This window comes from Quercus robur, chromosome 6 (assembly GCF_932294415.1).
Source record: "Quercus robur chromosome 6, dhQueRobu3.1, whole genome shotgun sequence".
Taxonomy (NCBI): domain Eukaryota; kingdom Viridiplantae; phylum Streptophyta; class Magnoliopsida; order Fagales; family Fagaceae; genus Quercus; species Quercus robur.
The window spans coordinates 54,402,308-54,419,283 of record NC_065539.1 but is presented as its reverse complement, the minus strand read 5'-3'; the positions used below and the strand labels follow the sequence as shown (position 1 = coordinate 54,419,283).

The 16,976-nt window shown below is 34.8% G+C and overlaps 2 protein-coding genes across 2 annotated transcripts; one reads left to right on the top strand and one right to left on the bottom strand.

The window, feature by feature from the left end:
• The first annotated feature begins 5,681 nt into the window (after positions 1-5,681).
• Positions 5,682-10,101, top strand: LOC126689548 (uncharacterized). Its single transcript, XM_050384791.1, has 3 exons — positions 5,682-5,849; positions 5,999-6,208; positions 9,523-10,101. Exons 2-3 carry the CDS (start codon positions 6,017-6,019, stop codon positions 9,880-9,882), a joined length of 552 nt encoding a protein of 183 aa, XP_050240748.1. The 5' UTR covers positions 5,682-5,849; positions 5,999-6,016; the 3' UTR covers positions 9,883-10,101.
• A 124-nt stretch (positions 10,102-10,225) lies between these two features.
• LOC126689549 (guanine nucleotide-binding protein subunit gamma 2) lies at positions 10,226-14,784 on the bottom strand. The gene is made up of 4 exons (XM_050384793.1): positions 14,154-14,784; positions 10,844-10,896; positions 10,697-10,741; positions 10,226-10,596 (listed from the first exon to the last, which is right to left on the bottom strand). Exons 1-4 carry the CDS (start codon positions 14,286-14,288, stop codon positions 10,512-10,514), a joined length of 318 nt encoding a protein of 105 aa, XP_050240750.1. The 5' UTR covers positions 14,289-14,784; the 3' UTR covers positions 10,226-10,511.
• Between the last annotated feature and the right edge of the window lie 2,192 nt (positions 14,785-16,976).

Sequence of the window (16,976 nt, the reverse complement as noted above, 5' to 3'; positions counted from 1 at the left end):
CTGAATATCAGCCTCCACGGTTAAGTTCTTAAGCTTAACAACCTGTTTTTTCCTACCACCACTCACAAGTTTCAGTTCCTCACTCAATTCCTTTCTTGGACGCTTCAAAGGGGTCGAATCCATCATAAAACTCTCTGTTAAACTCTTTTAATAGAATATAATATGGGCAGGACTTAAGTATAGTATTTAAGTGTTGTTGTTTAAATTCTTTTCTTAAAATTTTGCTATGTAGATTTTTTCTCACTTGATGGAATTGTATTTTTTAGTTAAGTAGCCATATTGCTGAATTTTAAGAGGAAAATCTAAGGAACAGTACCTAAGGTATTATACATAAGCTTTGTCCATATAATATATAAGTATAAAAAAGGTGAGAGAGCAGTTGAGAGAACTTGCCATTACGTTCAAGAACTCAACTAAGGAAAAAAAAAAAAAAACTTGTACTTTAAAAAAAATTGAGTTTTTAGCACCCAAAAAACTAATTTATTTATTTTAACTCACTATTTCACAATTTATCCTACATCTCATCTCTTTTTTCCACATCGCAACTAAATATTATTCATTTTTTAATTCATCTCTCTCTCTCTCTCTCTCTCTCTCTCTCTCTCTCTCTCTCTCAAGCAGCCACCCCTCACAACCAACCGCCAAAATCACAAACCAAGTACCAACCAACCACCATCACCACAAGCCATCATAAAACCCAAATCAAATAAAAAACACAAAAACCACAATCAAAGCAACCACCCACCACCACAAACACCAGCAACCACAACTAGCCATCATAAATAGGGGTGTGCGTGATTTGGTCGATGTGGTTTTTTCTCAAATTTATCACCGAACTGATGGGGATCGGTATTCACATAATTGGAACCGATGCACACCGGTTAAAGTCTTTTTTTTACCTATAGCAGTGCGGTTTTTTGCGGTTGGTTCAATTGGTTTATTCGATTTGAAACATTAAAATAACAGTATATTTTAAAAAAAAATTGGGCTGTTAGGCCCAATATTATCAATACAATATATATATTATCAATACACAACATTTTCAAGATTCCAAGAAAAATGTACAAACTTTTCACACAAACAACTAACTTGTTCACACATCAACCAAAATATCCACTTGATATGTTTTTTAAGAGAAAAAAAATTATATATATATATATATATATTCAACAGCACCCTGTGAACGCATATCTATTGTTACATTGTTTTCTTCTTCAACAACCAAAAACACTAACACATTCAAAAAGCTAAAGCAAACTTTATGCTTTGGTAGAGCTGTTGACTCACAAAGCATTTCTACGACTTCAATTACCCAGAAATAAAATAATTATTATTATAAATTCATAATCACTTACTAATATGGGTCGAGAATAACAAGATGGGCTAGAGTTAAGGACTGTCTAACTTACCTGGTGTGGTGTTTGCTATTTGGTGTGGTGTTTGCTGTTTGGTGTGGAGAGTGATTAAGTGCAAGACTTGAGAGAGAGGCAAGAGAGTTTTAAGGTGATAATAGAGGAAAAGAAAGAATATATAGGAGCCTTGACCTAGCACAAAACGACAGCGTTTGGTTCCTTTTTTTTCTTTTTTTTTTTCAAAACCAAGAGAAACAACATCGTTTCACACATTTTTTTTAAAAAAAAAATATGTTGCTACAGCCATATATCGATTGGTTCGGAAATATCGGTTTCGGAGTTTCAATTTCCATTGGCTCTATCGCACCAAAGTCAGATTGCCTTTCGCCCTCCGCTCACCGGCCTCGAGTCAATCAGTCAGTCCTACAAGCGGTGTGGCTACATCGGCGCCGGTCAGTCTTGTCGGCTCCGATAGTGGTTTGCACAACCCTAATCACAAATACCCATGGCCCACTGCAACTTTATTAAACCCAAAAAAAAAAAAAAAAAAAAAAACCACCACTATCGACTATGGTCACATGAAAGGTGTAGTTTAATATCGTATATCATGATGCGATTTGTTTGGTTTTAGACTATAAAATTTTCAAAATTCTATGTTGATTTTTCCTTTATTTTTGGCCAATTTTTAAAATGTTGAGTTAGTTTTTCTTTATTTTGAACTAAATAATAGTAGCCCAACAAGTTCTTAGATGTAAAAAACCTCATCTTTTATATTTAAAAGATTTAGTGATCAACATCTAGTTCATAATATATATATATATATATATATAAATAAAACACACACACACAAATAAGGGTGCAATTTGGTGCAATTTTGTATGGTTTTATTTTTTAAGCAGTTTTGGTTAGTTTAAGTGCAATTGTGTGGTTTCATGAATACTCCTATCCTTAACTCATTCATAACATTATTTGATGGTGAACCAAAAAATTGGACTATCTCCAGTTCGTCCATCGTGTCATCCAAGACTAGAAAGGTCGTCCACCTGATATATTAAATGTTCAGAATTGCAATACAGATTTAACCTATGAGTGCCTCCGAAGGAGGTCGTCTAAGTGCAAGAAAGTCGTCTAGCATGGAGTCACCTAGACAACTACCCAACACTTAGAAATTTTCAGAGTAAATCTCTATCTAAAAGCTTATAATTCGAACCACGTTCTACTATTCTGAAGTGGAAGCGAAATCCTTATTCATCGCTCTAACTTCCCACTAAGTTCTTAACTTCCAATAGTAGTTGTAGAAGTTAAGTCTAAACTTTCTAACTTTCACCCATGTTGGGGAAGTTACTAAACAAGTAATCACTCCAAAACTCACTATAAAAGGACTCAGCCATATCAAATTAAGGTAAGTTTTCACCACTTATAGAGTTGGAATTCCTTAGTTCAAGAGAGAAAACTAACTTAAGCATCGGAGGGTTTTTGGCTGGTTTACCCCGGTCACCTTTGATCTTGTACTTCTTTCTTTTTAGGCCTTCCAAGCAACCTCAAGCTCATTGAAGCCTGGAGCATTTAGCCTATTGATTTTCTGTGTATCATCATTATCCAATCTAGTAGTGAAAACTCTTAGTATGCTTAGAACACGAGCTTTATTATTACCAAACAACCAAGTTGTATTTCCTTTAATCCTTTCCCCAGTTGAGAGAGAAAATCTTGGTCCTTGAAAGGTTGGTGGTATCCTATTCCTAAGAGACCATTTAGGACATTGGATTGTTGGTTTTTCTATCAACATGGGATTCTCAACAAGCCTAACAATGGAATTATAGGCCGTAAGAGCATTCACATTGGGAATGCCATATGCCATGTGTAGGGAAAATTTAGCATAAAAGCCCAAAACCCCTTACACATCCGGACTTGTAAAAACCAACTATTGCAAAAAAATTTGCAATCGTGCTATAGTATAATTCTAAAGGTAGAATTGCACTGTAACTCAATTAAAAAAAAAAAACTAATATTTTATTCACTTTCACTGTTTACTTTATCAATTCATCTCTCTCTCTCTCTCTGTGACTCTCTCACCGGTCACACTCTCATCTCCTCTCTCTCTCTCTCTCTCTCTCTCTCTCTCTCTTTTCTTCTTTTTCAGTTCACTCATTCAATCCCTCCCCCTCTCTCGTCCTTCTCTTCCCTTTCATTTTTTTCTTCTCTCTATTTTCCCTTGAACCAAGGGTTTGATGTGGTGGCAAATGGGTTTAATGCGGTGGAGCTCATGGGTTTGATGTGGTGGAGGGTTTCGGTGGTGGTGGGGATGGGTGATTAAGGGTTTCAGTGTCTCTTCTCAGTCTTCTGCTCTCCCTCTCTCCACAACAATCCAATCCAAACTCCTTTCTCTCATCACATCTCTCTTTAGCTCACGGTGGTGGGTATTATCTGGCATGGGCTCCGGCGTGGGTCAGGTGACAGTGTGGGTCGTGGGTTTGGTGGTGTGGAAGTGAGTCATGGCAAGGTCGTGCGTGGTAAGCTGGGTCATGGACTTACAACATGGATTCTGACGAGGTGGGTCACGGACTCACGGTAGAGGTGAGTGGGTTTTGATTTTGGTGGTCGGCATGGATGGTGTGTGGTTAACGGGTCTCACAGTGATCTGCCTGGAGTGGAGGTTTGTTGATGGGTTGTTCGTGGGTTTAGCTAGATTTCAGGTTTGATGGGTCGTGGGTTGTGCGTGGGTGCAGCGGTGGAGATTGGCGAAGTCATGCGTGGTGGTCAGGGGCAAAGCCAAGGGGGGTCGAGGGAGGGCACTTGCCCCCCTAGCCCCACCAAAAAAATCTATTAATATTTCTTCTATTATATTATATTATACAATAAATGCATTTAAAAATTATACAAATAAATGGTTAATAAATAGGATGGTTTTTTAAACCAAAACCAAAACCCTCATGATGTAACATTTTTATAATTACAATTTCAAAATGATTTTTTATGTAAATAAAACCCTAATAGATAAATAATATAATGAATATGTTATTTTATTTTGAATTTTCTTGTATTCAAATATTGCTTAATATACACATGAATGAATTATTATTTTGAAAATTGATCTCAAATACTATATATATATATATATATATATATGTTCACTTGCACATATGTAAATGTGATGTCAAATGTAATTTTTGCCCCCCTTAAGTCAGATCTTGACTCCGCCACTGGTGGTGGTTCCAATGGGGTTCGTGTAGTGGTGGAGATTTGTGGGTTACTATGAGTTGTGGTTGATTAGTGAGTTTGCTAAAGATCCGTGGGTTGCTGTGAGTTGTGGTTATCAGTGGATTTGCTTGTGGTTGAATGAGCATGGTTTCTGTGAGAGAGAAGTGAGAATATTTTTATATTATTTTAATGTGTAGAATCGTAAAATAAAAGTTGCGATGTTAGGTGTGTTGAAAAATGGTATGGTATATAAATGATAAAGTAGCTTTTGAGATAGTAAAATATAATTTTTTGTAAATTTCGGATGTGAATGCTCTAAGAGGTTTACTATTAACATGGAGCCTAGGATTGACAAACCTTCTTAAAATTGATTTCTTCACATGTTTACAACTTCTTAAATTATATTCACTTAAAGCATATATGTTGGGGATCTTGTGTGTTCTAGTTAAATCAACTTACAAAGTTTTATGTTTGACATATGAATGGTTTGTAGTTTAAATCTTGTATACACTAAAACTTAATTAGTTTTTTGATTTGATAATAAATATCAATTAACGTTTTATATTTTTGGAACATTTATTTTTATTTTTATTTTTTAGAATACTAAGTATTTTTAACAAACACACAAAAAGAGGAGAAAGTTTTTTAAATAAACTTACAGTGGTGTATATCTAAAAGGACTTATTATATTTTTGGAACTTTTTTTTTTTAGAAAGAGTTTCAACCTATGGTGTCGGTTCCTGATGATAGCTCTTTATCATCAGACCAAGACACCAATCAGTTTTTGGTGTAGGCAGGGATTGAACCCCAGATCTCTTATACAACCATCAGAAACTTTACCAGTTGAGCTAACTGGCACCCACTATATTTTTGGAACCTTGAATGGGTGTAGACTAGTCTAATATATTTTTTTTTGATGAAAAAAAAAAAAATTATAGTATCATGTATTTACTTTTAAATATATATCCAAATTTCCCATTTGTTTAGGTGTAGTGCAGTGGACCGACTCGGCTTACCACCTAAGTTGTAGCGCAGAGGTACACGTCATCTGCCATGGTGGCACCGACAGCATCATCATCATCCACCTCTTTTCATCTTAACTAGTCTATCTTTTTGTCGCTTACAATTACAAATACTAAATACAAATACTAATATTAGAATTTAGATCGCAATCTCTCTCTCTCTCTGATTCTTTCAGCCTAAATTTAGGGTTTTCCTTTTCTCTGCTGCGTTCCCCAACTTCCAATTACAATTCCAATCCCATAATATCTCTCACTCAGACTCAACCCCCAGCCCCAGGTTTGATTCCTTTTCATCTCATAATTTTTATCTGATCTGATCTGATCAATTTTGCACCTCACAATCGTTTCGATTTGTTTCTTTATATCTCTTAATCTTCTTCATTCAATCACAAACTCATAAATTTATTTACTTTGGATCTTTTATAGGTTAGTACTATTATAATAATGGGGGCGATGATATCGAGATTTTGGTTCATGTTGTTTCCTGCAAAGGAATACAAGATTGTGGTGGTTGGGTTAGATAATGCAGGAAAGACCACCACCCTTTACAAATTACACCTGGGTGAGGTTGTCACTACGCACCCTACTGTTGGGAGCAACGTTGAAGAGCTTGTCTACAAGAATATACGCTTCGAGGTTTGCTACCAACTTTTCTACTCTTATTTTGTTTTCTGTTAATTATTGCCTACTTGTTACCCTTTGGCTTTGGGAAAGATTTTGTTTTTCGTTTATTTTTACTAAATGTTTGTTTTCTGTCTTTGGGTTGTTTAACTTTAATTTTATTTTATTTTCATAATCATATTGTAGTTGGAAAGTGATTGTAACTTAAGGAAATAAAGAACTTGGGGGAAGTGAGTTACTTTTAGTTGGGTGATGCTTGTTTTATTTTAGTGTGTGGTAGAAATGGGTTTGATTGAGACAGGGAGAGAGTCTAGTAATATACGGTTAAAAGTGATTTGATTACAAAACAGATTTTGGTACAAGTAGAACATAACCCTAGGATTCAGCCTTAAGTTGATGCCAAATACATGATAAAGAGGCTGCATATACGACAAAGTTCATGGATAAATTTCATCCCTCCATTGCTAAAATATCTGCACAGTGGTTGTCCTCTGTGTATGCTTCAGTTGGAATTCCCCAAAGTGGTTTGCAAGGGACCTGCAATCAAGAAGAATGGAACTTAGTGGGTGAGAGTTTGCTTGTAATTGGTTGAGTTGAAGTATGGCATAATTGGTCCTTTTTTTCCTATTATTGATCTAGTATTGTTTCGTTGGCACATTTTGAAATGTGACTTTGCGTATGTTGTGGCTTCGGTTTATGTATGTGGAAAAAAGAAAAGGTAATATTGAAAAGTTGTATTTAAGTGGAACAAAGAAATTATGCCAAGGATATCTACCATGGGATGTCTCATAAAGATTTCCATGTGGTTTCTATTGACCTGGAGAAAGCATATGATACCTAGAGAGGTTATGTGGTACTTAGAAAAAGAATGGAGTTCCACTAAAGTATATCAAGTAGATTGAGGATATGTATGACAGAGCTGTAATTAGTGTGAGAATGAGTGCAGGATCAACACTAAGTTCATTTCTCTTTTTACGCTAGCGGTGGATAAGCTCACTAGATCAATTCAATATGAAGTCTCTTGGTGTATACTTTTTGCAAATAGTATGGTTTTAGTGGATGAAACTAGACATGAAATTAATGTTAAGTTGGAAATTTGGAGAGAGAATTTAAAATCTAAAGGTTGAACTAAAACATAGTACATGGAATGTAAGTTTGGTAAAAGTAGAAACAATGATGTATGGGTTGTAAGACTTGATGGTCAAGAGATACTAAAAAATGAGAGCTTTGGATGTATTGGATCACTAGAATGGAGAGATTGAAGAGCATGTGAATTATAGAATAAGACCAAGATGGATGAAGTGCAAAGTGCATCAAGAATATTGTTATGAGCTATTAAATTAGGAAATCCCCTAAAAGTTATGGGTGACCTCTATATAAAAAGATGAGGAGAGTCGCTTGAGAGAGGAAAACGATTATTGTACTAGTGAGAAAGAGTTAGTTGATTCAAGTTAGAATCCATAGCCGACCCCAATATTTTTGGGATTGAGGCTTCGTTGTTTTTTCTTCATCTTCTTCTCTTTTTATTTTTGGATTCTTTTTTAAAAGCTATTCAATCCACATGTATAGATGTCTTCTATGTTCTGTTCTCGTTGTTTTCTCAGGCATTAAATGAACAAAAAAATCTTATGCCGGTTTACTTCTTTGGCAGCCAAAAAATGCATTTGTATTTTATCTTTAGGTTTTTGAAAATCTTAGGTTGTACCCACTTTTGCAATCTTACACGTTCAAAATCATTTTCCATATTCCCTTCTCCTTCCTGTTTTCTCCCTATGAAAATCTTTTTGCTGTGAGAAAGATTCAAGTTGGATCTCTCTTTTTTCATACACTTCAACTTGGCTAGATGTACATCTTATTGTGACATGTAATATATTTGTTATTTCTATATTCCTATTTTATGTTTGTCTGCATGTGCAGGAAGGTCTGGTCATATAGAGTTGTCTCAAGTAGTTAAGTTAAAATATATTAGACCTATAAGCAGTACATATATACTTGAGAACTAGGTTGTAACTAATTGACACATTTGTTAGCTCCTAAAGCTTGTGCAAAGACTTGTTTAAAAACGTCATTACAATTGTTGTTTGTTGGGGGAGTTGAACCCATTGTTAGGATATATTTGGATGGAAGGAGAGGATAGAAATGAGAGAGCAAGGGCACCCTTTTTTTCTTTTTTTTTTGTTGGGGGGGGGTTTGGATGATCATGTTAGGAGATGTGAAATGATATCTTATCCCCTTACAGCCCCTTTTCCCAATTCTCTCAAATCGGGAGAATATGAAAGAAGATGATACATCTACCCTTTTGTTAGGGAGAGGAGGGTAAATGATCAAGAGAGGGAGGGAGAAGAGAGAGAATAATTATCTATTTCCTTTATTTGGATGTTCTGAAAAGTAAAATGGAGGAGAGGGGTATATATCCTTCAACCTACTTTGGTTTTTGGGTGGAACAAAAGGAAGATGATAAGATATTTTAATTTGAAAATAGTGTGACAAGTGATAAGGATTTGTTTAGACATTATTGATACTTAAATCGTTAAGGGTAAAAGGGCAGTATAGAAAAAAATTATCAAACAAGGTATCTTCTCCAACCAAATTCCCCCAATTTGAGTGAACCAAAAGGAGGAGGTAAATCCAAATGGGAAGGAATGGAATTCCTACCTCTTCTTCTCTCCCATCCAAAGATGCTGTTAGATTGGAGAATATTTTATCGCCCCCATTCTTCTAACTATAGTTTTATTCTTTATTTTACAAGTAAATTAGAATCCACTCAAAGAAATTGTGAACCTCTTATTCCTTGATACTGCATCCAATTTTCTAATCAACATACAAAGAAATAATGGAACTTTTAATTATGCCTTCTATTACAGTATGCGTGAATGTTTAAAATACAAAAAACTAAGTTGGACATTGTCAAGATGATCAACAGCTTGATTTTTTTGTAATGAATATTCATGGTAATGCAACCAGAAAAGAAATTGAATTATCATAGACCAATGGTTCTAAAAATTTGTTAGTGATTTTCCTGTATCGATAAAGGTTATGATAGTTGAGGCTTGTCATCTTAACTTGTGAAACTCTTTTAGGTTTTCTATTCCATCTGGAAAATGAATATATTGTTTGTGCCTATGTTGTTTTGAATGGTTAACTTGATCATGTGCGTGAGAAGTTGTATAATTGCTTTGTAGCATCAATCTTGGTTTCATTTTAGACATAATAGATAGGGGATTGAACATGCCTGGCTAAATGGCTGAGAGTTGTTGAAAAAATGACATTTATCCGTCTGAAATGTAAAGCAGCTAAACATGATTATTTGCCAATGTTGTTCATGTCAGGTTTGGGATCTTGGTGGACAAGAAAGACTCAGGACATCATGGGCAACATACTATCGTGGAACGCATGCCATTATAGCGGTGATAGACAGCACTGATAGGGCGAGGATCTCAATTATGAAGGATGAACTCTTCAGGTTGCTGGGACATGAGGATCTACAACATTCTGTTATACTAGTTTTTGCAAACAAACAAGACCTTAAGGATGCCATGACCCCAGCTGAAATCACTGATGCCCTTTCTCTTCACAGCATCAAGAATCATGATTGGCACATTCAAGCCTGCTGTGCCCTCACAGGAGAAGGGCTGTATGACGGCCTGGGCTGGATTGCCCAGCGGGTCACCGGGAAAACTCCAAGTTGATAAAGGAATGGAAGAAATGTATAAAACAGAAGAAAAGGAAAATTTATGTATCCATTCATTCATGGGTTTGAAGGATGAGTGATATAAAAGCCTCTTTTATGTATCATCTAAACTGTATGGGAGCTACTCCCAAACAAATTTGTAGATCATTCAGTTTTTATTTGCTCTAAGAAATTGTGTTCTACTCAATGAAGTATTCAGTAACACATTCATGTTGAACCATGCTGTACAACAAAAGAGATTTTCATGTTATGCGTTTTAGAGCATATAATTGAAAACTGTTTTTGCTTTTTTGGTGGGGGGTTTGCTGTGAATTAAAAACATCTCGATGGTAAGAAGGTAATGCAATGCAATTGTCATCTGTACCATTGAGCCTTTCATGAATCATTTACCAATGAGAAAGTTTTGCTATAAAATCCTCATATGCACAATGAAGCATTCCACCAAATGATTGCCAATTGACACACAAAATCTACTCAAGCTGTCTACTCAAGCTGTAAGATACTAATTTAAAGGTTTTTCTTTTCTTTTTCTTTTCTTTTTTCCCCTAAGGCTGTTACATGTCTGTAAGTTGAAGCGTCTGCCAAAATATGATCATGGAAGTTGGTTCTTGAATTTCACTATAATCATCACAATATCCAGCATCTGCAACCTTTTGAATCTTGTGGGCCTTCAAACCATCGGTCCCAAAATGGATTTATTGGGCCAGTTGTTCTGCCAAACCAAAAGAAATATGATTTTATATAAAAGGTCAAAATGAAGCAGGGGAAAATTTTAAAGCATTGAAAGAATATGTTAGGCAGGGAAGTATTACACTGAGAGCAAAGGATCAGGCCTTGATTCCACATTGCTTAGCATTCTGGCATGCAGAATAGAAACTCAAGCTTGTGAATTGACATAGTAAAAACTAAAGGTTAGATAAATGTTAAATTAAGTACTCTATATATTTTCTCATTCTTACTCCTTGCTTGCAGCTGAGGCCTTTTCCATCTTTTCAAGCTGTTCCAGCTCTTCCTGCACGTGCAGCAAATCCAGTCAATCCAATAGCCAAAAATATAAACAATGCTAAAATTACATCTAGAATATGTAGCAAGAAGGAAAGTTATCTAATCTAATACTAATTACAGAAAAAACTCACATTGAACTGTGAGGTTATTCAGAAACAGAAATGTGTCAAAAACCATCACATCTCAGTAGGCCAGTTCCTCTGGATGTTCTTTGCCTCTCCAATTACCAGATTGATTAAACTATATTTACCAGAAATAATTTCCCATGACAAATTTATTGCAATAGGCTATCTAAACCTCCCATAAAATTCCCAAAACTATATACAAAATAGATGCCACAAAATAACTATGGGAAGCACTGGGAACTATCAAGATTAGCCAATATGGGAGGCACATACAATAGAATCAAGCAACAGAGGCAGAAATCAACCCAAAAAAGTTGGATATAAGATAAGAAACTGATCAAATATACCCAATTACCAGAAGCAACTAGACATGAGGATGAAGTTCTCTAGAAACATAGTCATACCCAGTGCACAAAGCTTCCACTTTTGCGGGCTCTGGCTGAGGTGATTGGTAAGCAGCCTTACACCCAATTTTTTGGGAGAGGTTGATTCCCAAATATGAGAAAACCCCTCTTTTCCTTTTTATTTTTTATTTCTTTTAAAAAATTATTTGGTTTGACATACTGTGTCAAATATTCACACATGAAACTATCAACTTCCTAGATGTTTTGATTATTCAGACAGACTCAAACAAAATTACCAGAAAAGTTCTCCATAGGGTTTGGATGTGAATAATGGAAAGTAGTTTCCCTACTGAGATACTGCTATATTATACATGAAAAACTTTTCAGATGTAGATCTGACATAACTTCTAAGCTTCCTACCAACTCCCAACAGCCAAATATAGTCTATGTAGCCATCCTTCACATTGGAAATGTTCCAAAAAGCAACATGACAGTACCTAATTCCTTCCTTAATTTGAATTACACATTTCACTGCTGGTGGAAGTCTGAGTTACAAACTCCAACGCTGTTAGTGGCACATCAAGGCAGAGGACCCTGCTGCATGCCTATGGAAACTTGTTATCTCAATGGAGCTTTCCTCAAGCTCGGTGCTAGTTGACAGCAGTGAAATAAACTGAAGGAAATGAGAAGGTAACTGGATTAGCCAACTCTACTGATTTTTATGACCCGATTTATTTAAAAGAGAAAATGGCTTGCCTACTGGGGCAACCTGTCAATTAGGATTAACAGTGACCAAAGGTGAGAAGATTTTTTAATTTTTGTTTGGGAAAGGGAAGGGCAGAGGGGGGAGGGGGGGGAACAGAGGAAAGGGTAATAGGATTTGAAAGTACAACTTGTTTGAGAAGAGAAGGTAATTCCAGGTTTGAGCAATGTACCTAATTTGTCAAACTTGTTGAGATGCTAACGTTCTCTTTTAGATAATTTATACTATAACTTTTAAGGTGTACAAGCATAAACCTCAGGGTGATTTCTGGGCACACAAAAATTTGCAGCAACTGCAAAAACAGTTCCCAGATATATTGACTACATAATAAACTAGGGTTTCAATAAGATATGCTAGTCCGTTGAGGCCTTGAGCATTGTACCAGAAACCTGATTAGCTGCATAGCCAAGTCGTTTACACAATTTGTCCACAATAATGAAGACCTTTCCATAAGTTCTCAAACTTTCAAGGATCTCTTAGGAGAAACTGTAGCTCACCCACTGTATATGAGGCAAAGTGTACAATATAATTTCCATGCCAAGATGTTTAAGCTTTTTCCCAATTATGTATACTTAAATCTGACTCTGAACCTAAAAACAGAAAATCAAGAATTTTCTTCTCCCTCTTGACTTCAATTGTATATCTTCAGTAACCCAAAATTTCCAACAACAGCAAGTCTCTAACTTCCTCTATCTCCTATGCAATTAAATTGTACCGACACAACTCAATCAATTGATTCAAAAAGGATTTTAAAAAAAAAATGAATGAAATAAATTACAGCTCAAAAATGTAAGGAATGAGGATACGAAAATTTATTCACTTGGATTTTCAACATACTGATTGCATGTATCAAGTCATTGTTATACCTTCCACAGAGAGATATGTTAGAACAGTGATAGATCAGTTCAAGCATTTGAAGGAATTATCCAACCATAAATGTTATGCAAGATTCTCCAGAGGATCTAAGTCTAACACCATTTAAATAAGTGTGCGTAAGGTTATGTAGCCCCTTTTTTTTAACAAATCTAGCTGCTTGACACTTATGAGAGACAACAGCAATCAAGTTTAGTTGCATCAAAAGGAATACGGAATGCAGATGGAGTGAGGGGACAATAAAATACACCCACACAATCAACTATTTCTCAGATTTGAAATTTCTATCATCCTATCTACTGCAATTGGAATTGAGTTTCCTCACTATGCATTACAAACTACATTGACTAAGGAAAATCAAGTGTCCACACCTCTTTTCCCAAGAGTACCAAAAATTCACTTGCTCAAAAACCTAATCACTGCAATCTAATGTAAAATATTTTAAGTTTGTAAAGGATAGGGTCGTAAGGATAAATCTAGAAAATACTTTTTCTGAAAACAGACCATTCACAGTCAATGAAACAGTAAGTCACTACCGTTTTTGAGACCAATGCACATTTGGCAACAAGAAACATAACACATCGCAAGGATACCCATAAACTGATAAAGGGATCTGCATTGAACTTCCTGAACTCTGTTGTGATCAGAAAACATCAGAAACCGTACCCCCTAATTCAGCACACAGAATCAGAAGTAGCAATCTTTTAACATGACCCAACTGCGTTCCACAAGGTCTTTATGTTTCTTAAAAACCATGAAGATAATTGCAAACTGCTCAAAGCCTCAAGCTCTGCACCATTTCAACATATTCACCAATTGGACGAAGAATCCAGGTCCATTCCCAACTCAACAAAAGTAGTGGCTTATCAAGAATGTCTGTTATATTAAAGGTAATAATATTTCAACTAGGTTCCTATCTCAAAAGTCCAGCATTTGTTATATCAAGTTTGAAATATGAAACTAACGACCTATTAGGCGACTTTACACTTTACAGAGACAACAAATAAGTAAATTCAAAACTGCCCAGATTACCATTTATTCGTTTATAAACACAAACACAAACAATCAGATAAAAGAAAACAATAGAGGACTAAACATTCAATAACTCAAGAAAACAACATCATAGGCCAGAAACAATTTATTAAGAATAAGAAGTTACCTCTAAGAATCTAGCTTCTTGTTCAAGCCGCTTCAGCTCTGCTTGTATCCGATGCTTCCCTCTCGTATCAGGGGCTGACAAAGACTGGACCCGCTCGGTTCTCGGGCTCGCGGATTCGGAACTACCCGATTGCATCTCAGCATACAACAACCAAAAAAGGAATATAAAAGCCCTAGCTTTACGGAAGAAAAAACACACCACTTATATATGGACCCAACTCAAAAACAAGGGAAGTAAAATCAACAGAAAGACCCCATTAGACAACAAAAGAAGGAAGACCCAGAGATCTTAATGGACCCCACAAGCGCTCCTTCATTGATTAAAAGAAAAGACGCGGATCTAATAGAAAGACAGAGAGTTTTTATCGCCTTTTACCAAAAAAAAGACAGAGAGTTGGGTTGGAAGGGATTCTTGTTTGGCCGTTTTAGCCTGAGCTTTTCAAGGGAATGAATGAAAAGAAAATAATAATAATAAAAAAAAAAAATGAAAACTTTGTTGTTGATGTTTTTGCGTAGTGTATAGTCATTAGTCAGTAGTGCTCGTGTGAAAGCTGGTGGTCTCTATTGTGATTCTCATTTTCTGTGTCTTTTTTGTCTCTCTACGGTCTCTTTGGCGTTCACTTACCAAAAAGGGTCTCTGTCTCTCTCTGCTTTTCGACTTTGTGCAGCTCCACGCGATGTTCCCCTGTGCGGTGACTGTGACAGTGGACTCTGTCAAAAACAAACTTACTTTTCCCTTAACTATAATAAGAGACTTCCCTAAATAAATAAAATAAGAGTTGGGATCAAGTTTTTATAGTTAAAAATAAGCATAAAAATGAGGAGTGGTAAATAAAATTTGATTAATTAATTACCAAAAATATCATAAATATTTGTTAATAAGATAAATCTCCTTTTTCTGGACAGGAAAATGAATCTCATTTTGATAAAACATCAATCTTGAAATTATAAGTTGATGCATAGTTGTCAAAACGTGAATCGTATCGTGAATCGATTTTTAATTTTTCTGTATCGTATATTATATCGTACCGTATTGTATATCATAAGATATATAAACACTTAATAAAATTTATAAAAAATTATAAATATACAAACAATTTATAAAAAAATTATAAATATACATATATATATATAAAGGGTATATTCATTATAAATTTTGAATATATTCAACTAATGACTAATTTATTCATCACTTATGTAATAATATTTAACAAGCTTACTAAATAAATTAAATTAGCATGTGTTTATAACATTAGCATTCAAATTTCCTAAATTCAAAAGTGATAATATATTACAAATGAGCCAAAATAATAATTTATTTTCATCATATTCATCATATTGTCTAATCAACCCCATCTAAGTCAATACTATCATTATGTTTATAATTTTGCAAACTTATTTCTTCATTAAAATTTTCGTCATCGTCATTTGTCATCAACATTTACAATCTCTTATTGTTCTTTTTATTTTAATAATATTTTTATAAAAATTTGTTTGGCATTCTAGTTTCTTGGACTTATAACAATAATGATAAAAATAAAAAATTTATATTGTCAATTAATATTTTATTCGTAGTATATAAAATAAATTTGTAAATATTAAAGTGAAGGGTAAGTGTGTACTATTTAGTCTAATTGTAGGAGAGAGAGCAAAAAAAACTTATTAATATGTTATTTTAGTAGGATAAACTAAGTAAACTAATAATTTTTTGTTAAAAACAAGTCTAACAACTTGTTAGATTCAAATAAAAGTACAAATTTTAACAAAAAATCTCATTTTAAAGCATTGGTCCATGTATCGTATGATACGTACGATTTTACGATACGATACGATTCATATGATATGCATATCGTACGATTTATGAGCATTTACGATACGCTGATACAATACAAAACTTTTTACGCACGATACGATACGTATCGCGTATCGTACGATACTAACAACTATGAGTTGATGTACGAAACTCATCCCATGTAAGTTATCTTACATAAAATTTTAAGAAAGATTATAAATAAATATAAGGAATGGATATCTAACATCAATAAGCTCATTGTGAGATAGAGGACTGTGAATTTCAAGGTAAATTACAAAAACTACTTGTTTGGTATTGTAAGGACACAATTTGGTTCCTTAACCCAAAAGGTAAAAGGATCTAGGTCCAAAAAGTTCAATATAAAGAATTTGTAGAGAGTGGATTAGAAAATTAGGCTCTAATGAGTTGAATCACAATTATAATGGATCCAGATGACAATAAAGTAAAGATAGACTAGTTTTATCTAAAGAAAATAGTCATCAGCACAGTCCGAGAAAATCAGTTCTTGAATATATCTCTTAAATTTGATTACAAGCACAATTCTTGTTGCTACATAATTTTTTCTCTTAATCCTCCGATCCCTTTCCCTTAGAATCTTCTTTCTATTTTATACTATCTTCCTTCTTTCATTTCTACCCTCCATGTGTAGATTAGATTGTTGGTATTGATCTTTGTCCCATTAGTACTTTCCTAAAGTTTTTGGGAAGTAACTGTAAGGCTGAAAATTACTGTTTCAGGTATCACTTCCTCATTAATGCGACCAGAGAATTAACTACAGAGCATTCAATGCGATGGTAGCAGCTTTCTCTTAGATATTATATGGCTTCCCCCTATCTTGTACTTCTAGGATACTTGTCCTTATCAATAGAACCTCCTTGAACGTTGCCCTGGATGGCAGACCACACCATCGGACCTCGGTTTTGCTCAACCGAGGAGGCATTCATTCTCGGACCACCTTCTTGGACTCTTACGACCAAACCTTACCTCTTCATTCACTAACATGGATTCCCA